At 33.6% G+C, this 22,761-nt stretch overlaps 3 protein-coding genes across 3 annotated transcripts; 1 reads left to right on the forward strand and 2 right to left on the reverse strand.

Annotated features, from left to right (window-relative positions):
• The first annotated feature begins 2,423 nt into the window (after positions 1-2,423).
• On the forward strand, positions 2,424-3,907 carry LOC121232332 (photosystem II reaction center PSB28 protein, chloroplastic). The gene is made up of 2 exons (XM_041118089.1): positions 2,424-2,742; positions 3,211-3,907. The coding sequence occupies exons 1-2, from the start codon at positions 2,667-2,669 to the stop codon at positions 3,678-3,680; spliced, it is 546 nt and encodes a 181-aa protein (XP_040974023.1). The 5' UTR covers positions 2,424-2,666; the 3' UTR covers positions 3,681-3,907.
• Positions 3,908-4,102: 195 nt separating this feature from the next.
• LOC121232331 (subtilisin-like protease SBT1.2) lies at positions 4,103-6,955 on the reverse strand. Its single transcript, XM_041118088.1, has one exon. The coding sequence runs from the start codon at positions 6,565-6,567 to the stop codon at positions 4,189-4,191; it is 2,379 nt and encodes a 792-aa protein (XP_040974022.1). The 5' UTR covers positions 6,568-6,955; the 3' UTR covers positions 4,103-4,188.
• Positions 6,956-15,070: 8,115 nt separating this feature from the next.
• On the reverse strand, positions 15,071-17,819 carry LOC107952738 (xyloglucan galactosyltransferase MUR3). The gene has a single exon (XM_016887900.2). It carries the CDS (start codon positions 17,178-17,180, stop codon positions 15,441-15,443), a length of 1,740 nt encoding a protein of 579 aa, XP_016743389.2. The 5' UTR covers positions 17,181-17,819; the 3' UTR covers positions 15,071-15,440.
• Positions 17,820-22,761: the final 4,942 nt, after the last annotated feature.

Here is a 22,761-nt window from a genome sequence, read left to right on the forward strand (position 1 = left end):
GAAAAATATATTTTCCTGATAGCGTGACCACACCAATTAAAAAAATATTTTTTAAAAAATCAACAGTGCTGCTTGACACATCGAAGATATCCATTAAAATTTTTTTCTTGAAAGCCACTGGTGTTGCTTGCAGGGCGAAGACAAAACAATTTTGTAGGGGGGTCGGATGAAATTTTAATTTTTTATAGTCTATATCTATATAATTTATAAAGGATTAAATCGAATTTTTATAATTTTATGGGGGCCAAAGTATAATTATACCTTTACTAATTTAAAATTTTAAAAAAAATTTTAAGGGCTTAAACAGCAATTTTATATTTTAAAGGAGCTGGGCCCCTGCCAGCCCCCTAATTTAGCCGCTGACACTAATTTTTTTCTTTTATCATTGGCAGAATATATATATATTTAAATAAATTTGATCAGTGTTGCTTGGTAAATTGGGGCTCCCATTAAAAATATTTTTTTTCATTTTTTTCTCCATAGTGAATACTTGTATTTTCAAGGGTATTTTGAAAAAATATATATAGGTACTGCCTGACATAGTGGCGACAAAAAAAAATCTTTATTTTTTTTACAAATTGATAATTGGGTATGATAAGATGAAAAAGGGGGTGGTGCCATCGATTGGTCAGACGACATCGGCTTCCACTGTAGCAAATGAATAATTTTTGTATATAATTTTTTCTCTAGGTTATTTTTGTAATTAATTAATATTTCAAGGTTATTTTTTTTATAAAAAACCCATATTTTGGTTGCAATAGCAAATTTATTTGTTTATTATGCATGGTGTTCCAAGTTAAAATCTCATTATTATCAATTTTTATTGATTTATTAAATAGAAAGACAAAAACACCCTAATTAAAATATAACTTAATTTGCATATAAGAGGATATTTTACTAATTTCATAATTGAGTTGGTGTTGGTGATATCGATTAACTCGTAACACTAACTTAAGAACACTTAAAATATGTATTGATAGATATAATTTTTTTTATATTTATTCTAGATTTGAATTAATTTTTATAGATTTTATATGGAAATATAAAAAGTATTTTCATAGCAATATTTATTATTTTATAAATATATGGGTTCATTTTCAATTTTTTGGAAAAAAAATTCATGAAAACTAGTTAAAATTTTTAAAAATAATTTTTAATAAATGAAAGTAAAAGTATGTGAAAATTAGAAAATAAAAAAAATATTTTTACTCACAATATTTTTGTAAAAAAAATGAAAAGCAAACTTTTATTTTTAATTTTAAATAAATAGATTTCGGTTCAAACTTATATAAACGTAGAAAATATTTTTTTCCAAACATTTTAAAATATTTTTGTGTTTATTATTGAAAAAAATTCAAATTTATTTACCAAATATGTTTTTTAATTTTTTTAAAAAATAGAAACTAATTTTAAAATAAAAAATAAATGAAGTTGAACCAAATTGATTTTAGGTACTAATTTATTCAGAAGCTTGAGTAATAATGTAAATAATATAATTGATTTAAAATTAATATTTTAAATAAATTGGCAGCCTCTCAATTAAATAATAATGTTCCAGAAAATTCCTGATTTGAATCAGAACACATAAATAAATTTATTGTTTTGAGATTATATAATAATCGTGTGCAAGAATGGTACACGAATGGGTGATTATTATTAATTAGCCCCACTTGGACTTGATAAATAGGGAGCAACTTCCTATTCCTATACCTATTCCTATTCCTATTCCTCCCTCATTTATTAATTCAAATCCTAACTCCCCACTAAAGTCTTCTTTGTAATGCTAAAACATGAAGCAAGATACAAAAATCATCCTTTCTCTTTCGCAACCAAAAAATCGAGAAAAGATAGTATGAAATAGGGATATCATCTCTTTTCATTACTTTAATGTTATATTAATAATTCATTATTTAATATTAAATTAAAATTTTTGAATAGTTTAATAATTTAAATTAATTTAAGTAAAATTTTTTAAATAATTATTAAGAAATAAAATATTTTGTTTTTAATTAGTAACAAAAAATAAATTGGTCCAAATTTTAAAATTTAAGATAATATAAAGAATAGGCCGTAATAAAATTACATGATACTATTCTATGATGTGAGATTATGAGATGATCAAAATGTTGACAATCCAAAAAGTGTAATTTCATTCTAAAGTGTAACATTATAGACAAACCAAACGGCCTCAAATAATTTAATGACGTAATCTACCCTAAAAATATTAATCATTGACAATGCTTTGGCAATGTTTTTAAAATTGGAATGGTAGTTAAACCTATTAAATCTAATTTTTAGTTCGAGTAATCTTTGATTTTAATTAAATAAATTATTAATTTTTTTTAAAAAATAGACAAAAATCCATTCAACTGGTTGTAATCGATTCGCTCAAAAGCCGAAATGGGCTTACCGTTGATTGATTACCGGTGGCTGATATGGGTCAGCTCAGCTGGGTCTTCAATGCATGGAGCATTGATATTATTACATGGCATAAAAACAGTATTCAACAGGCAAAAGCCTATCATCACTAGTTTCAGTTGTTCCACAAATCCAAATTCTCAAAAATGAATGGCTATCTTTGTTACACACTCATCCCTCCCTATTCACTCTCTATCTTCTACAACTAAAACCCCTCTCTCTCCCTCTCCCTTCTCATACTCCCAACTATGGCAACTCTTCAGTCTCTGGCTTTGGCCTCTCCTGTCTCTCACTCTTCCCTCAACCAACCACGCTCTCTCTCTGGTATTTCTTCTTATAATTCTTTAATTTTCTACTAAAAAACACCCCAAATGCAAAGAATGGTCACTTGTCATACATATATAGGAATGTTTGATAATTTGGTTGCATGAGTATTTAAGCTTTAATTCACCGTTGGTTGCTTATCATTACTTTACACTTCCATTCTTCCATTTCAACTGCTTTTGCCACTCAATTTTCTACTACTGATTTACGTTTCTTTTATGTTTATGAGTAAGCTTTTACAATTGGTACCATTTTTCAAGAGTTAAAGCTTGGAGAGACAATTCATTGTGAAAATGGCAAGAATTCACTCAGTGATTTCTCATGTTCAACAACAAAGTAGCTTTTTGTGTTGATTTAGGGTTTATTAATGAGCTTTTTGTTCCTTGTAAGGGTATACTGAGATTCTTAAACATGTAGTGGAAGCTGTTTATGACCATCAAGTTTAACTTGTCCAATGTCTTTTTATAGGAATGCCATCTTGGGTTGCTCACCGGAGCGCCAATTCACAATTCAATGGGCAATCTTTACAAGTGGCTCAATCGCGAATATCACCTACAAGATGGAACTCTAAGAGATGCAGCCCCATAGTAATGATGGTTAAACCAAAAATTCAATTCATTCAAGGAACTGATGAGCAGACAATACCAGATGTAAGGTTAACAAAGTCCAGAGATGGTACAAATGGTATGGCTATATTCAGATTCGACCAACCGTCCGTGTTTGATTCATCTAGTGAAGTTGGTGACATCACTGGATTCTACATGATTGATGAGGAAGGAGTTCTTCAGTCGGTTGATGTGAATGCCAAATTTGTGAATGGGAAGCCTGCAGGGATTGAAGCAAAGTACATAATGCGAACACCACGGGAGTGGGATAGGTTCATGAGATTCATGGAGCGATATTCTAATGAAAACGGCTTGCAGTTCATAAAAAAATGAGGCAATTCTATTCTTCTTTCGCAGTACTCTTCACTTTGATCTGTATCCCTCCTTAGTGTTATGTAATTTTGTTTGAACTATAACTTGAAATCTCATGTAGCTTTTATGCAGATGGCTTATATTGGGTTAGATCCCAATGTAGGTTTCATGCAAATACCTCACTGCTTCCTTTTGCCCAACAAGCTTTTCTGTTTTCCCTTTTATTTATCATAAAATTGTGTAGTTCATTTTTTTGTGTGCTTAGATGACTGCTAGTACTAGTTCCTTTGATCTATAGCAAATAATGCAGAGCTTGAAAGCCCAATTTATGTATTTTAAACAGCAGTTGTTATTATTGCTTCACTCTTCATTTTGATGATGAAGAGCTTTTGGCAGTACTGTTTGAATCTCACTTAAAACATGGTATATGCTCAACTCAAATATAGATAAACCATGCTTTTTTAAAGCTATTCCAATGAGACATTAAAATAAGAACTAGAAAGAAAAAAGGTAGGTGGCTAAGCTTCTACTACTTCCAAGTGACTGAAATCGGGCTTCGAACCCTGTGGAAGCTATTGCGAGCATTCATCCATGTCAACTGCCCTTCTGCATAGCTTATCTTCTTTGTTTGAGTTTTCTTCCTTGATATTACCCATATTCTGTAACTCAAACTTTGATTGATATGCTTGAATATTAGCCTTCTAGGTTTGACCCTCACTTTGACTCCCTCAGGAGGCTTCACTTGCACTGAATACACAGAATTAGGATTCCCCACATTTGTTAGTCTCCTTGTGATCATCTTACTCTTCACCCCATGCTTGAAAGCTACAGAAATAGAGGGGTAGTTGAGGCTGAAACCCCTGTTCATCTTTAACATTTCACTGCAACTGACATTCCTGTGTGTGATTGTAAAGATTTCTGATCTTGTGTATCCGAGGGTGCAAAGATGAATGACATACTCATCTGGCTTGATATCATAGATCAATCCAGGGTCAATGGCTCTATTAGGGTTTACATGTCCTGCTCCAATGGCAAAAACAGCTGCTGGTTTGCTTCCATCCATAATTGGTTTTCCCCTATGGTCACTTGCATCAGCAGATGTCATTATTGCAGATTTAATGGCTGCTGGGGTCCACCCTTGGTGAGCTGAGTGAATCAAAGCTGCAATTCCACTAACATGAGGGCATGCCATGGAAGTACCCGACATGACAGTGAAATTAACTCTTCTAGTATCTTCTGGAAGGCCAGTGGGACCTAAGTTTTGAGGCCAAGCAGCAATGATATTAACCCCTGGAGCAATCACATCTGGTTTGAGGATTGTAGAATCATATAGATTGGGTCCTCTGGCTGAAAATTGTGCTACTTCCGGTGCTCGCGACCTTCCTATGACAGTTCCACCGAATACGATTCTAGCTCTAGGATGACTGGTGGTGTTCATGTAAGTTTTTAGACGTACTGCCTCTGCATAACCGATCTCTGTTGCCGGTAAGACATGAGCATCAACCGAGTCTTCCTCGAGGTTTATCTCTGTATTGGCTAATATCATGGCAGCACCACCAGCTTCTTTGACAGCTACACCTTTTTCTGCTCTTCCATTCACACCTCTGTCACAAACAACCATTTTGCCTCTAACTTTTTCTTTTGGAAGAGACCCTCTAAAGCAAAATTCACTTCCACTGTTCCCACCAGTGACATAGACCAGTTCAAGTTCCTTTTCGGCAATCGGTAAAATCTTCCCAGGGAACAAAGACTCGCCATAAACATATTCTCCATTGCCCATCCGAACTATAGCTGGAAACTTCCGATCGAGTGTGCTAGCACCAATAGTAGCAATCCAAGGAGCTATATTGGCAACTGAACTTTGAATTGGCCCATTGTTCCCTGCAGCACAAATCACTGATATGCCTTGCTCGACTGCTCGGAAACTGCCAATGGCTATGCTATCATCAAAAAGTGGCAATGGGAAGCCACCTAGAGAGAGTGAAAGCACATCAACTCCATCCACAATTGCAACATCAATTGCAGCTAGAATATCGGAGCTGTAACAGCCATTGAACCAGCAGACTTTGTACACTGCAATGTGGGCTCCAGGTGCCATTCCACGGGCCACACCGGCACCATTACCAAGCACGCTTGCCATTGGAACAGAAACTCCTCCAGCTGTGGATGATGTATGAGTTCCATGCCCAGAGGAATCCCTGGGTGATATGTACTCATCAACCATGTTTTCTGATGGTGGCACTGAGGAAACATGATGACCTTTTATAAAGAACCTAGCGCCGATGAGTTTACGGTTGCAACTCGTGGCCTTGAAGTTTTGCCCTTCTTGGCACATCCCTTTCCATCTTTTGGGAACCGGTGGCATTCCCTGGTCAGCGAAACTAGGACTCTCGGGCCAAACACCTGTGTCAAGCACCCCAATAATCGTTCCACGACCGAATTCGGATTTAACCCAAGCACCATCTGTAGTGGAACTAAGTCCCAAGAACTTGTAAGAGTAAGTAGTTTGAAGCTGAAGCAGCTGGTCAGGTCTGACTGCAACAACATCAGGCAAACCTCGCAATAACTCTATCTCGGTTTCAGTCAACAGAGCTGCAAACCCTTCCATGGCAGAACCATAAGAGTAGAGAAGACGAGACGAAGAGTATTCCTCGGAGGAAAGAGTTTGATCAAGAAATGAGAGATGCCAAAGAAACTTAGTAGGAAACAAAGAACTGGTTACACCATGTGGGTGCAACTGAACAATGTAAGTGCGAAGAGTGTTTCCATATGCAGAAACCAAGTAGAAGCAAAGAGCTGAAAAGAAAAGGTGCAATTTGGGTTCCATAGAGAAGTAGAGACAAAGATAGTTGGAAGGTGAGGATGGAAGTGGGGGGGTATTTGAAGGGGAAGAAGAGAGTTCAAACATGGCTTTGGGAACATGTTTGAGATGTAGGAAAGAATATGAAACTCGTGAAAAATAAGAGCTCTTCCTCACGAGGATCCTTTGTTGTGGCTCTGGGTTTTCTTCAAGGAGCTGAGCTGAAATCCTCAGGCAGGCAGGCTCTTGGCCTCACGAGATGTTATGCTTGATTTTAATACATTCTAAAACCATCATCATTCTCTTCAAACGTCATTCCATAAAAAGATTGAACGGCAAATTTATAAAAGGCAAAAGAGTGAGCAAGTACATGTAAACGTAGGAAATCGTCATTAAATTCCCCCACGTATTTAATTTTATTTTGGGTAAATTTCACCAACAATCACTTAACTTTAGTGTAACTAACAAAATAGTCACTTAGGTTTCATTTCAGTCGCCCAACTTTTAAAAAATAACAAAACAATCACTAACGTTATAAAAAACTGACAAAACAGTCACTGACTAACAGTTTCCGTTAATGTCTTAACAGAATCGCTGACGTGGCAAGTTAACTAGCTTATGTGGCCAGTTAACTTACCACGTTGGACAAAGAAATTGAAAAAAACCAAAAAAAAAACCCATTTAACAGAGAAAAAGAAGAAGAAGAAGAAGAGAGGAAGAAGAAGGAGAAGAAGAAAAAGAAGAAGAAGCAGCAGCAGCAGAAAAAGAATCAAGCTGAAAACCTCCAGCTGCATGGAAACTTTTTAGTTTCTGAGAACCTCTTAGTGACCTAGTCTTAAGTCACCCATTTGAGCCCTGAACTTTACAAATCAAGAATCAAGCATGGAAATTTCCATCAATTTATTCCTAACCTTTGCAGAAAGTGTAGCAACATACAGAATTATTGAAGCATTGCAACATGGGTTTAGAAACTGAAATAAGTAGTCGTCAAAACATCAAATGCAATGCTTGAAGAAAAGGCGCCTCAATGCGCTTGAAAGTACCCGATGAAGAGGCTTCGAGGGAAATGGTGCTCCCAACTTTGATAATGGTGCTCTTGAAAACTCTCCTCCATTAATCGACTCTACCACTAATAATAATCATAAGCTATAAAGAGGAGAAACAAACATATAATTAGTGTGTCAATTCGATTACGAGATGATGTTGTATAGTATTCTGGTGGTTCTCGTTATTGTACTGCTATCCACTGAAGCCGCCATTGTGCATGGTGAAGGTAAGGGTAATAGTGGGAATGGCAACAACAATGGTAACGGATATGGCAACAGCGATGGTAAGGGCAAGGGCGACAACGACGAGGGCAAAGGCAAAAACAAGGGCAATGGAGATAAGAAGAAGAATAAGAAAGACGATGATGAAGTGAATTATGACATGTTGTCATCAAAGACCGGGCAAGAAAGAGCCTACTGCAAAGGGAAAAGTGCTTGTAACCAGAAGACCCTTGTTTGCCCATCTGAATGCCCTCAAAGGAAGCCTACTAAGAAGAAAAAGCAGAAGGCTTGCCATATTAACTGCTGCAGCAAGTGCGAAGAAGAATGTTTGAAAACCCACATTAACGACGGTTAGATGTAGAGAATGGAGGGGAATGGTGCTCCCAACTTTGATAATGGAGATTCATTGCAGGAAAAGCATAAGATGGAGGTATCTCACTAGGTACAGATGGACCATTCCAGTGACCATTGAAGCTAGAACTATCTGAAATACTTCCACTGGAATTTGAGGAAGAGGGATGAGTAGCAGAAGAAGAATGTTTAGCAGGGCTGGTAGGGCTGGTAGGGCTGTCAAATTGAGAGTAACCGGCTAGCTGGACGATTTTTTAACATCAAAGACGCCGTCACATGCAACGTCACTTTTCCGTGAAGTCTGTGACGGAAAACGGCAAAAAAGACTATTTTATAACTTTTTGAAAGTTGAGTGACTAAAATGAAACTTAGATGATTGTTTTGTCAGTTACCTCAAAATTGAGTGACTGTTGATGTAACTTACCCTTTTATTTTATTTGGGATTTTGATTTGCCATCGTTCTAAGGTACTGAAATCCAGTAAAATATTATGGAAAATCTATGTGCAATGATGCAAAGAAACAACCAAATCCCAATCATTTTAACTTTAACCCACTGTTTCCTTTCCATGGGAAGCTGTCACTGAAACCTACCAAACTCTTACGTTACGTTTGGTTCACTGTAATAGAATAGGGATGTAATTGAATAGAGCTGTAATGAAATAGAGCTGTAATCTTCACTGTAATGGAATAGGGATGTAATTGAATAGAGCTGTAATGGAATAGAGCTGTAATCAATAATTCAACTGTTTGGTTGAATGGAATGGAGTAGAGTTATAATAGAATTATTGTGTTTGGTTGAATGGAATGATGTTGTAATAGAATAAGGAAAAAGGCTAAAATGACCAAAATACCCTTAACAGAATTTTTGTTGATAGATGATTATTGTTATTAAATTTTAATAAGATTATTGTTAAATATTTTTTAATAAAAATAAAAATAAATAATTTAATCATATTTTAACATAATTATTATTAAATATAATTTAATAAAATAATATATAATTTAATAACATTATTAATATAATTTTTAATAATAATTTTAATATAAAATTATTATTATGAATATTTGAATGCCTAATATATTTGCTTTAATCTAACCTCTCACCTATTCTCTTAAGACACAATCGCCAATATAAAAAAATAAGTTTAACTATGCTATGATAATCTTCTAATAACATTTTATTTTAATAGTCAATTTTAATAGAAAACATATTTTTATATTTTATTTTATCCTTTATAATAATATGATAACAAGAAGTTTGCAGTGCCAGCTGACCAAAAACTTCTATTAGGCTTGACAAAAGAACAGATACATGAAGTGATGCCAAATAATAGCAAATTTCAGCCATAATAAAACTGTGCAGAAGCTGTCCCAAATGATACAAATGCTCAAGCGATTACATTTCCCAGTTCAATATGATCCCCTCATGAAACCTAAAATTCGATTTTAAGAACTTATATGCTGATTTTTTGAACTGAATGCTCCCATCTTTCACAACCTCTTGCAAGTTTCCGATTTTTCGGGTTCAACTTCATAAATTCTGCAAATTATGAACAGATAAGGAAATCACATTCTAGGAATACCTGCAAACAGTATAGCAAAATGAGCATCTCCTGTATTCTTTAACAAGAGTGAAAAATCTATAGCAAGCTTTTAAAGTACCCGAAACGAATACTTGGAAAACAAAACAAAAGAATGCAAAATAAAGAAAAAGTACACCTCTTACGACCTGACAAAAAGCCATTTTCTTTCTTGGACAGGTAGCCGATTCAATACACCAGTCTTGTTTATGTAATTTTATATGTTTCAATAAAAGGAATTGATCCAATTTTGCATTTCCTACTCTGTCCTATTCAACATTTGCATCAATGCAACACGCGATAGAAACTTGCAGTATTAAAGGATTCTATTTGAACTCCAATTCTTCTCTATTATGATCAATGTGCTTCTATTTCACACTATCTAATGAACTGCTCTAACTTCAAATCCATGCCAAATTGTTCAAATCACCAACCAAATAAAGCAGTGTCAGATGATGCAAGAAAAGAGAATCTAATTTCTTCTCTATGGAAAATAGACATTAAACAAAGCTAACAAAAACAAAGATGGAGACAAGGCATTAAAAAAGCTTAGAGAAGGATAATATTGACCAATTATTGTTGCTGTTTCATTGTGCTCCGTAGATATGCATAAAGAATGTGGTTAATTCACTGGAGGACATGGACTGGATGTCACAACAGAATATCAATAATCACTGTATTTAATCCAGCATGAGTTTATTAAAATGCTTGAGAGAATCAAGAGACCTTTCTTCCTTTTTTAAAGCTACTTCCAGCTCTTTTGTTCATGCCAAATAGACCTTAATGGCATATTTAGGAACAAATTTACCAGTGCATATTTTAACAGAAACAATGACAAGGAAGACAAACCATAGCAGTGCATAGATCCATGTTATACTGGATCTAAGCATAAAAGTCAATTTTCTAGGTACTAAAAATCCAATAACTTGTCTATTCTGCTAAGTTCTTCATCTCTGCTCAATTCAACAAATATAATATGGCTTCATACAATTTACCTGGATATAACTAGCTCCAAAAAAAGCACCATTTCCCATTTGAAACTGAGACCTGTAGTCTTTACCCTGTATAAGGAAAACAAAGATGTCACAAGACAAAAACCAAGATTGTATCCATGGCAGCAAACACCAATAATACAAACATACCAGTTCTATCATCTGGATTTAACCAGTTGGTTAATGAAAAAGGTCCCAATACCAAAATCTACAATTTCTAACCCTATCCACAGACTGCAGTCTTTGCAACTAAAAAAATTCCATTTTTCTTCAAAATTCAAGAAAATTATGGAAAAATAATTGCTGAACCAAATTGTTTAATATGATCACGGGTGGTCAATCTTAGAACCCCAAGGGGGACTCACACAGAGAGAGAGAGAGAGACTTGATTATCCTCCTATCAAACCTACCAAAGAAATATCTATTCCTAAATCAATTAAAGAAACTGATGCCTAGAATAGCGTGAAATTATTAGCCAAAATGCATCCACCAAAGCAAGAGGCATACCCAAGTATTTCAATCATTCGCCTTAGAAGATCAAATTCTGAAGCACCTGGGAATAACGGCAGCCTTAAAAAGAGTTCGGCAACTATGCAGCCAAAGGACCACATGTCAATATCTGTTGTATATCTGAACAAGGATCAAGGTTCAACTAAAACAATCATAACAGAAGACATTGAAATCAAAATCAATGTACTGAATCATCAAACATAATAACAAATCGCAACCACAGAACACCTTTTAGAGTGTGTTTTCTAATATTACTTCCAAAGACTAAAAGATGTGATAAATAAAAAGTTATATAGGTTGCAACTTGTTAAAGAAAACAGCGATAGAAAATAAGACCAAATATTCTATATCATTATTTGAAAGATATCAACTTCACATAGAAATAGAAAGATCTTAGTTATACTGCAGATACTCAAGCAAATAAGTTATTTTGCCAATTTAGATGCAGATACTCAAGCAAATAAGTTATTTTGCCAATTTAGATAGAGTTCCATATCATCCAGGAAAAAAGAGTTAAATACCTTAAAGATAATCTGAGATATTACAATGAGTGCAAACCTACCTTTATCTCGTTTCTTTCCAGTCCATCAACGGTAAAACAATGACAAAGGCAGACAAGCCTAAACCAACATTTTCAACAATCTACTTGAGGTTTAATGTTTGGTATTTTATGCCCTTCCTACCTTATGTTATACTTATAATAGATCAAACAACAGATACAAACCCTGAAACAGGTTGAGATGAAAGAAAAAAAGATCTCATTAAGGAAACAAAAATTGCAGTAGTAAGTTGTTATATCAACAGAGAACACCTTCAACAAATTCAGAACTATATAAAAGGTCAGGATAAATTTTCGCACCCATAATGAACATAAGCCCTGATGATTCACATGATAAATAACCTGAACTCCAAAGGTTCATTTAAAACCTGAGGATTGGTTATGTCAAATAAGTTCTGCTGATGTTCATTCCACCAAAGTTACAGTTCAGCAAGTCATTGAAGATGAGAAGAGATACTACAAGGAAAGAAACAACACCATGATCCACCAAAAGACAAAAGCGGTAAGCAAGATCAAGTGATAGAAATGAATTAATGCTATAAATCCATGTCAAAAGGATACTGATACCCAAGAAGAACTTCAAGAGACCTATAATAATAGCTCTGCAGAAGAAAAGAAGAAAACACAGCCATAAGACCCTTGTGAGCATGACAACAATGAACAGTATAAGACGCGATAGTGATAGTTGAAAAAAAAATTCAAGACTGCGCAACTAAAAAAATTCCATTTTTCTTCAAAATTCAAGAAAATTATGGAAAAATAATTACTGAACTAGATTTCTCAATAATAATTGAAAAAAATCGAAAGGAAAGAGGAAAAACGGAACCAATAATACAAACATAATTGAAATTATAAAACAAGAAGGGGAAGAAGTTGAACTTACAGAGTTCTCACAAAGGAAAGGAGGCTGCGGAGGTGGGGAACGAGTCGGAGATAAATCTACGGTTCGCAGTGACGGAATCGAGGGAGCAGCACTTTTACAACAACGACCGAATTGACGGTCGAGGGGTGAAGAAACACAGGGTAAAATTGTCTGAGGGAAAATTTTTGCTATTACATCCGTCGTTGAATGGGCTATTCTTAACTCCCTTCGCCGAATGATGATTCGGTAAATTAGACGAATAATAAAGGAATAGCCATTCGCCGAATGAAGAAAACGGTGAACCAAACTATGCCATAGCTGTTCATCCAAGAATAAGGAGGGAATGGCTATTCCATTCCCTCCAACCAAACGTGCTGTTAATTTGGGAAAATCACTGAAGCAACTCCAAGTTATACAGCTTACATGGTGGTCGAACACACTTTTCCTAGAAATACCTTTATCCAATTCTTCGCAAATTTAAAATTGAATCCTTATATTTTTATATCTCATTACTTTTTAAAAAATATAGGGATTAAATTTTAAATTTGTGAAGAGTACAAAGATTTATAACATATTTTAACCTAAAAATAATTAGATATAACTTTTTAAATTAAATTCATTTTTTGGTAACTACGCTTAACTAAGAGGATAACAGCGATTAAACACGCTCAAATCCATCATCTCCTAAATGGGAAACGAACTTGAAAATGATCATCTCCTGAATAGGAAACAACTTGAAAATGACACTTATGTTTTTTAATTCAAATTTGTATCTATGTTTGGCAACAAATTTGTGGCTTAATAAATATTTGACAATTTGAATATTAGAAAATTTAGAAATTTATAAAAATTATAAAAAAATATTTTATGTAAAAATTCATATGAATATTTTCATTTAATTTTTATAAAGAAAAATTTATAAAAAAATTGAATTTATAATCTTATAAAATTGTAAAAAAAATATATTTTTATATATTTTTATGAAATATTATTAAATTATTTTAAAATTTTTATAGTCTTTTTAATATGTTTATATTTTTTAGTTAAATTTTTTATAACTTTTGGATTCTGATGTCACTAATTTCACCATGTGTTAAAATTTAGTCTACAACATAAAAAATTAACAATGCTTGCCGTAGATACCCTTCTGTGTAACAAAAGCCACATATAAATACCAATTAAAAATAAAATAAAAATAAACATAGTAAACAAAGTCTACTACTAATTTATTATCCCACGATTTTTAAATTTCTAATTTTTTTTAAAAAAAAAGGGATAGCACTAGACAAATACAATAATTAATTTATAAGTTAAAAAGATCTAGATCCATTACGATTTTTAACTAACAAATCTCTAATCAAAACCGACGGAACTACAAATAAATGGAGCAAAAAGTCCCCTATATCATCACATTTAGTCATGTGATCCGCAACCCCATTTTGATCCCTCGAAATATGTCGAACACGAACCTCCCATCTTCGCCGCAGCAATTGATGTAATAACCTTAATTCCGCTAAGCTACTTATCACTCCTAGCATCCTCAACAACCATACGCTCTTCGACAATTTGAGAACCACCCTCATAAGAGTTTTCTCTAGGGTCCTTTTAATGTCTGATCTTTTATAACTTAGCATCTACTTTTTTAGATAAAAGCATCATGAAAATTTTATATTAAAAATTGAATTACATTTTACTCGTTTTATCCTAAAAATAGTAATTTAATTCATGTACATTGAATAAAAAATAAATTAATTCTTTTATTAAAAAAATTTTACCATAAAAAATTGATCTCTACAACATAAATTACACATGTTTTAATAGTAAAAATTTAATGTGCACTTTATGTTTAATTGATCTATTACCTCTATCAATTTCTAATTAAACAGTAAAACTGGCTTTTAATAATAGAAATTCAGTTTTTAATAGAAAATCAGACCAATTTTATTACTAAAAATTTTACTGTTTAATTGATCTATTAACTATATCGGTTTTTTTAATAATAAAAATGAATGAAACTTTTAACCGATATAATAAATTTATTCTTTAATTTAATATATAAATATTAATTTGCCTAGTAAAAAAATACAATTCAATACAACCTCCATAGTATTTTTTGGGGCCGAAGCCCATATGTGCATTTGCTGGCTCCAAAATCCAATTACCAGCTTTGACGCACTTCCTTCCTAGGGGTTAATCATATCCAATTACCACATGTATGTAATACAAGCCTGTCTATCATATGACTGTTGGACAAACTTCTTAAACAAACACTAAACCCTGAACATAAATGAATGACAAGAACAGGCTCAAAGTTTGAAAACCCAGACAAAATACAAGGTGCACTACTATAACTAATAACCATTTAATGAATGCTTGCATGCTGAAGCAAAGCAAGATGTTCCACAAAGAAGAAGAAACCCAATGCTCAAAAAGTAATCGATATAAATGGTTCAATGTACATAAAAAGCCAATTCCTGAATCCCCACAATGAATCAAAAACTGGTTATTAGTTATTATTTCTTGTATGCATTGATAATACTGTAACATCTAAGCAGACAAACGGACGACATCTCAGCTATCATAACAAACATCAAAAAGAATCACTAACCCAAATACATAGCCCAAAAGCAGAAATTTTTATATTAACTGTTGTTTGGTGCAGAGATTATGTATAGATGTTTTAAACCTCTGGCCTAAGATGCTTAGTGGGTAATATCTATAGTTGATGCACAAGAAGGCCCTTACAAGGTTATACCTGTAAACCACCCAACTCAAAACAGGAAATCTTGTTTTGAGACTCTGGAGATTGCATTACAGCTTTGGTTGAGTTTCTATACTGCTTCATCAACTTCTAGTTATCATTGCTCTCTCTGCTCATTCTTCCAAGAATTTTTCGCAGCTTCTGCAGATTGATCTCTCTGCTCATCCTTTGGTTTTGAGAAGAAAGGATCCCATTCATGAGCTCCAACCTCTCGCTGTCCTTCATCTAACAAGTCATATTTCCAACTATTTTCTTCCACAAAGTTATCATATTCAGTACGACCTTGGATAATGTTCCTCCTCAACCTTGTTACTTTGTCAATGACTGCCTGTACGGCGACATCAAAAGCATCTTGAAGAGTCTCCAGTTTAGAGCGAGGATCTGCATATATCAGCCTAGGAATGAGATTTATGACTGTCTCTCTCATGATCTTCACTTGCTCAGGAGAAATTTGACTGAGCCTCTCCTCTATGCTAACATTCCTTTTACGGATATCATCTTCTGGGATGAACACTGAATAGGTGGTAAAATTTTTGGGAAGATGCCAAGTGTACTGTGTGTATGCCGAGCCCGGATGGAAGAAGACAGGAATACAACCAGCCAACATTGAGTCAAAAGCAGATCGCCTCGTATATGAATCTCCTTGAGGTTGTAGGCAGAAGAGGGAGCTCTGGAACATCTGCATTATGCTGCTTGGTGAATGACATTTGCTCTCCCCAAAATCACATTCCAACAACTTGCACACCTTTGAATTCCTACACTGATCGATAATCTGCCCCCTTATTGACTTTGGATTGCCAGGACGAGGTGCACCTGCAAAAGAGAATAGCCACTTCCTCTCCAAATTTCTCATCCGATCTTGCCAGACAAACACTTCCTCATCCTTCGCAGGATGGAAGTAGGTTGGATATGGAATCCCAAAATCATTTGCATTCCAAGGGCTTGACTCAACAACAAGCATTGACATATTCCTTGCAGCAGGTAGAAACAGAAGCTTATTACCCCAATCAGATTCTTCATCACTCAATCTCCTGAAATCCCAGGTAATTCTACCAGCCACGAGAAAATGATCCTTCCCTCCCATTATACCCCACTCAGGCCTCTTCATCAGCCAATCAACCAAATCTAGTGAAGCAGCATCCCTTGTTGAGATATTATATCCCCAAAGATACCTTGCAATATCAAAGCCAGCATAAAATGGTACAAATATTGCGGCTGCGATCGAGGAATCATTGGTCAAGCACTCATACTGCTTCATACGATTACTGAATATCACATCCACCGCAAACTGATTCGTGGCATACCACCCGGTATTCTCAAACACCCCTTCAACATTCTCAAGTGGGGGACCAAGCCCTTTATTACTAGTAAATTTACACATATTAGTCCAAAGGCTCAAACTCCTACACTCCTTAAGCATATCCTCGTTAAACCTTGGAGGAAGTTTATGCACATAAATATACCTTCCACCACATGGATCGCTCTTATTTTCCACCGTCCTCAAAGCTCTCATAAACGGGTAAGGCACCACCTTTTCACCAGCTGTATCCTGAACAGGTTTCACAGGAGAAAGCTTCTCCTTCTCTACACGGGTATCGGTCACCGAAGAAGGAACGGACTCAACATTAACCAAAGGAGATTCTAATTTGACTGGTTGTAATGTAATCGACTCCTCAACTGTAGGGCTACTTCCTAGAACTACAAAATGGAAATACAAAAGCAAAATCCAGAAAAAGGCTGATAAAGAGGCTAAGAAACAGAGCCGAGTTTGTTGATTCTTAGGGGAACCCTTCTCCATCGCTTCTAAAGGACCCAGCGTCACTGGGCGGCGTCTCATCAGAGTTCAATAGCAAACTAATCAACAGATCCCCGCATAAAAGACACCTAACTTTCCCACCCGATTCAAAACTACTAAATGAAAAGGAGAAAATTAGAAAACCCTATGACCCTAAATCTCAATTATCAGTTTAAAATGTAAGTTACAGTAAGCCCTAAGCTTGGACCACAGATCCAAAACGGGAAAAAAAAGGCTAGAAATTTATAACTGACCAAATAAGAAAATGCTATTGAGATGGAAATTAACGAGTTGAGAATACAGATAGATTTATTAGCAAGAATCAGGACATACCAAAAATGAGAGATTATCGCGAAAAGTGATCTGCTAACGGAAATATTGGCTAAAATTTATCAACTAAATTGAAATGAAAAGCTCGGATTCGGAGAAAAAATAGACTTACTGGGAATTTTCCTGGAAAATATTTTGACTGGAATTTGGAGCTGGAAAAGAGAAGTGAAAATGGAGAGCGCGTATTTAATGTAATGATATAGAAGAGGGGGTGTTGCGGTACAAATTAGCAGTGTGCGCCGTAGAACTGTTTGTCTGTTGTCGGTAGCCGATGGGATCTCGCCACGTGGGACCATGTGATGACGTGTTCAAAATATGGAACGCTGTCAAATTCCTGAAATTACGTTTGCATGGAAAATGAGGAAAGGAAATGAGCGGTTTCATTTTACCAGGAAAATGAGAATACAAAGACAACTCAATACCGTACTAGCTGGGCCACGTGGGAGCATGTAATTGGAGTGAAGGTGGGACCAAATATAGAAAACTTCATTTCTTTTCTCTAGGGCTGGGCATCGAAATTGGAAATTGCAAAATTTGATGTAAAAAATTGGACATTTCTCAAATTTACTTCTTAACCTCACATATGATTCAGCACTTTTCTAATTAATGTTGAAGCTTTTAATTTGGTTAAGACAATATTTAGGATAATCAAATTTCCTCTTTAGAGTAATAATTAGATAAAATTCATTTATGAAAAATATAATAAAATATTATATTATACCTTAAACACTAAGCCCTAAATTATTTTTCAATGTTTTGTGGTACAACTCATACATCATATTTATATGTCAAATACATACTGAAATTATTAAAAATAACTAACAAATATTAAATTGAGTGAGATGCGGTGAGATGGTTATGAATATAACCGACATCTATGAAGATGATAGTGATATTTGAATTTTAACATCCATGGCGAAGTGGAATGAGACAAAGTATGTATCAAGGGTTTTTAGAATTTGAATATTAATCCAGTGGTGCTTTTGTCTTTCACTTCTTAAAAGATGAATGTGATTTTGTTCATTTTCGTATATCTATTCTTATATAATGTGTTTGATTGAGTTAATATCACGATGCCAATTCAATTAAAGACACTACTTAAAAATCAATTTTTAATAATATTTTTATATTTTATTATTTTTATATAAAATACTTAAATAAAACAACTAAACATAATATCTTTAAAGATTGAACCCAACCTTAAAAGAATACTTACTTATAAATACCTTATCACTCAACCTATGATTTAATTATTCACTATTTTTTTATAAATATAATTTTTTTTTCCTTTCACTCATGCCATGAGTTTGACAAAACATAGCAAACCTCATTTAAATAAAAATAGATCTAAGTTGGGTCTATAAGTTGGATATTTTTTTTTTATAATTTTCAAAAATAGATTATGATTTTTTTTGAAAATTTTTATGATTTTTTTTGGATTTTTAATGATATTTTTTTAAATTTTCAAGTAAAATTTTTCATTTTTTATACATGTTAGCATGTCAGTGGTTTGTTTAATTTTTTTAAATGGAAACTATTAAAAAAGCTAAATTGAGTGACAGAATGAAAGTAAAAAGAGCAAAGTGATTGAAATAATAATAAATGACCAAAGTAAAAATTTCATTAAAGTATAGGGTTAAAAATGGTATTTAGCCTTCTTTTAATTAAAACATTTATCTTTTTTTTAAAACATTCAAAAATGGTACAATCCTCCATATTCTGTAAGTCTATTAAGAGATAGATGCCAACCATGAGTTTTAAAGCTACTCTATACTCAAGGCAAGAATCGAATATTTGACTATTGGTTAAGGTAAGAGAAACCCTTATCATCTCACTTAACTTCCATAATTAACATTAATCATTTTTAATAATAATAAGAAGAAAGCATTGATTGTTGAATAAATGTGGGGGGCAAGAGGCAAAGCAATGTTGAAAAAAACAAAGAACATATTAAAGTGCAAACATGGAAGCAATGTGTGTTGTGTTCCATCAAAGGTATATTGGGTTAGTTTTAGATTTATTGTTAGGTGGTGGGTAGCATTAAATAATAAATCATAAGTTTCCTCCTTAAACAAAATTCTAAGTAATTTGACATCTTCATGCATATAAACTCTAAATATAACAAAATAAATCAATATTATAATATTTTTTATACATATTTATACTCTTTTTTTTCTAATGTTTTTCGATGACATTCAAATTATATAATATAATTTGAAAGTTGGGAACAAAAGTTCAACAAATACACATGACAACGGTTCTTTCATTATATATTACTATAAATCTGATCACACATGTATGTATATGAAAATTATATATTTAGAATATAGATGTATATTTAAAAATAAATACAATAAATTATGAAATGTGTGGTTTGAAATTAATTATTAATATTACTACATAAAATATATACGGTACTAAAATAAAAAATAGATTAAATTGCGAGTAAAATAAAATTTAAAAGCATGGTGTAGTAATGAACTGTAAGTTAATGTCGAGTTGACTTGTGACACCAACTCAATTAACAATTGATGGAGATAATAAAGTGTGTAAAATACAATTAAAATGTAAATATTATATTAAAATAATATTTTGATTTAGCCTTAAAGTTAATATTTCATTGATGGATAATATAACTTATTTTAATTATTAAAAAATATTTTCATAATTTCATTGATCGGGCACGTATTCATTCAAGAACTTAAAAATTGATATAGATAAAATATATGTATGTAGACATAACTGCAATCCTGGTGGTGTCTAGCTACCAATACAACATGGATGGAAGATAGGTAGAGGCAGGGTAAGTGGGGAAGCCAAGGTTTCTGGTTTGCTTTGAAACATAACAATGGAAGTTACATGGTATTGGGTGGAGATGAAAATATTTTCATTTATTTATTTTTTTATATAATTTATAAAAGTTTAAATTAATAACGATAAAATTATATTTTAGCCGTTAAAATGATAAAAATTTAATTTATTTTTTTAAAAGTTATAAATATAGAAGTTATTAAAATAATAAATTTATATCATCGTAGAAATATATAATTGAACTCCGCAGCTTAAAAAAAATTTACCTTGATTGCAGAAAATTTGGGAAAGTTAAATAAGATTATTTTAACATTTATTTATTTATTTCAATTATTACATATTTAGATATGAAGATTTCAAATATCATATATGATATGATACAATTTGAAAAACATAGCAGTAAGGAGACAGTCCCAAATTGCGGATTGCTACCACCGCATTAGCAATGAAGATAATAGGCACAAAAATAAAAGGAGTGGAAGCAACACAATGGTACCAAACTCGGCTGCTCTCCTGCTCGTTGATCGTGGTTCTTCCCCTAACTTCAAGTCCCCAAAATACAGATGAACCCCTGAATTCTTGATCCTTATGTTACTCCCCAGCAGTACACTACTGTTGCTCCCTTGAACGTTGCTGTTGCTATACATGATGCAGCAACAACCTTCCGGTGGGTCATTCAAGATGCCGCGACGGATGAAACATGTTGCCCCCACATTGCTCCCATCCAAGTTAATGCGATTCATTGACCCTAAGCTGATTCCTGGACTAGTCCCGCCTCTTGTTGTTGACATTGTTTGATTGTGTTTTTGCTGGTAGCTTTGTTTGTGGATTGATAATAATAAGAGATTCAGAGTTGGTTTTCAATGCTTTTGCTTTGCTTGCGCTATGAATTGTGTGTTTTCACTTTTTGGCAACTACAAGATAAATATAATGTTCCATGCTTGCATCGGGATGAGAAAAACCAACGAATGTCGACACAAAAATTTAAAAGAAAGGGATCTAAGAACCATTTGGGCGCCACAATTTCATGGATTTGATCATTTTAGAGGAAATCAACCCCAAGATGGATTCTTCTTAACAAGACAAGACTTGCCACTCAAACAATTAAAAGATGATTTCCTTTAACACCAAGGATCATCTTTGAAAGGAAAAATCAATGAATATTTGTCACAATCATACATTCCTCCAATAATACTCAAACAAGTTAATATGTAGTTTTTCTTTGAATTTGTCCAAAAGTATTTTAGTTGATATTTGAACTTGTATTGAGAGGCTCCTACGTGCCATTCTAGGATTGGCCATCAGTGTCATGTTAGCACAAATTAACGGTGTTAGTATGGAGCTGTCAACCTAAATAACAGAATACAAATTCACGTGTAAACTAGATAAATAAAAAATTAAATACTAGCTAAATACTTTGACAAATTGAAAGGGCAAACTACGTATTTACTCATTGCTTCTGCATATTATTATTCTTTTCTTGTTTCTGACCTCCCTGCAAACCTATGATGCCACTTATTCCTTATATGCCCCATAAAAAGTCAAGACTTGTCAATTTTGATCAATCAATCATCTAAAGTTCATTAAATCTTGCAACTCCAAAATCACCTTTTTTTGTCGAAATTAGAATTGTGCAAACTCTTGGTCTTTCTTGTCCTTAAGGAAATCGAATGAAGGCCAAATACAATTAAGACTAAGATTCTGGATTTGACTTTTTCATGGACCATGTCATACACATTAATCTATAACACATTAAGGCCATTCAGGGATCATGTCATACATATAAGCACAGCCTGCAGGGAACTTTAGGTTTAATTACACCAAGAAGCATTGCTGATGAGCTAGTCACACTTCAACTGATGAGTTTAGCCAGTTTATTACTGTTATTCTCACTTACCTTACGTTCAAGCTCCTCAGGAACAGTAGGTGCTTGTTTGATGGTGTCACGTACTTAAGGTATATATTCTTATGATTGCACTACATATGTCTTATGCATCGTTCCATAGAGGTCACATGTTAAAGTAGGAGCATTTCAGCTGCAATTTATGTGAAATGATATAAGCAACTATAGCAGACACTTAAATAATCTTATAAAACTCATTCACAACTACATGCCGACGACATAGACTGCCAAGGGAGCTAAGGGGTCTTGGCCCTCCACAACTTTTTGAAATGTTCATTATATTCAAATCCAAAGATGAACCAACTAATACGATACTCCTTTCCTTATAGGGCAGTTCCTTCTACTTGGAACTTCCCACACCTTCACACCATTATCCAACAATGGGCTAAATGTATCATTGAGCCCATACATAGAACTCTTTAAGTTATGGCCTATTGGTCGGATATTCAACTTTTTCAAGAATGCTTAGGTTTAAATCAAAGTTATATATATATATATATATATATATATATATATATATATAAAAGCCTGTACACAAGAATTGGTCCAAAATCATGCTAATACCATCATTAAGAGATC

Source organism: Gossypium hirsutum, chromosome A07 (genome assembly GCF_007990345.1).
Source record: "Gossypium hirsutum isolate 1008001.06 chromosome A07, Gossypium_hirsutum_v2.1, whole genome shotgun sequence".
Lineage (NCBI taxonomy): Eukaryota > Viridiplantae > Streptophyta > Magnoliopsida > Malvales > Malvaceae > Gossypium > Gossypium hirsutum.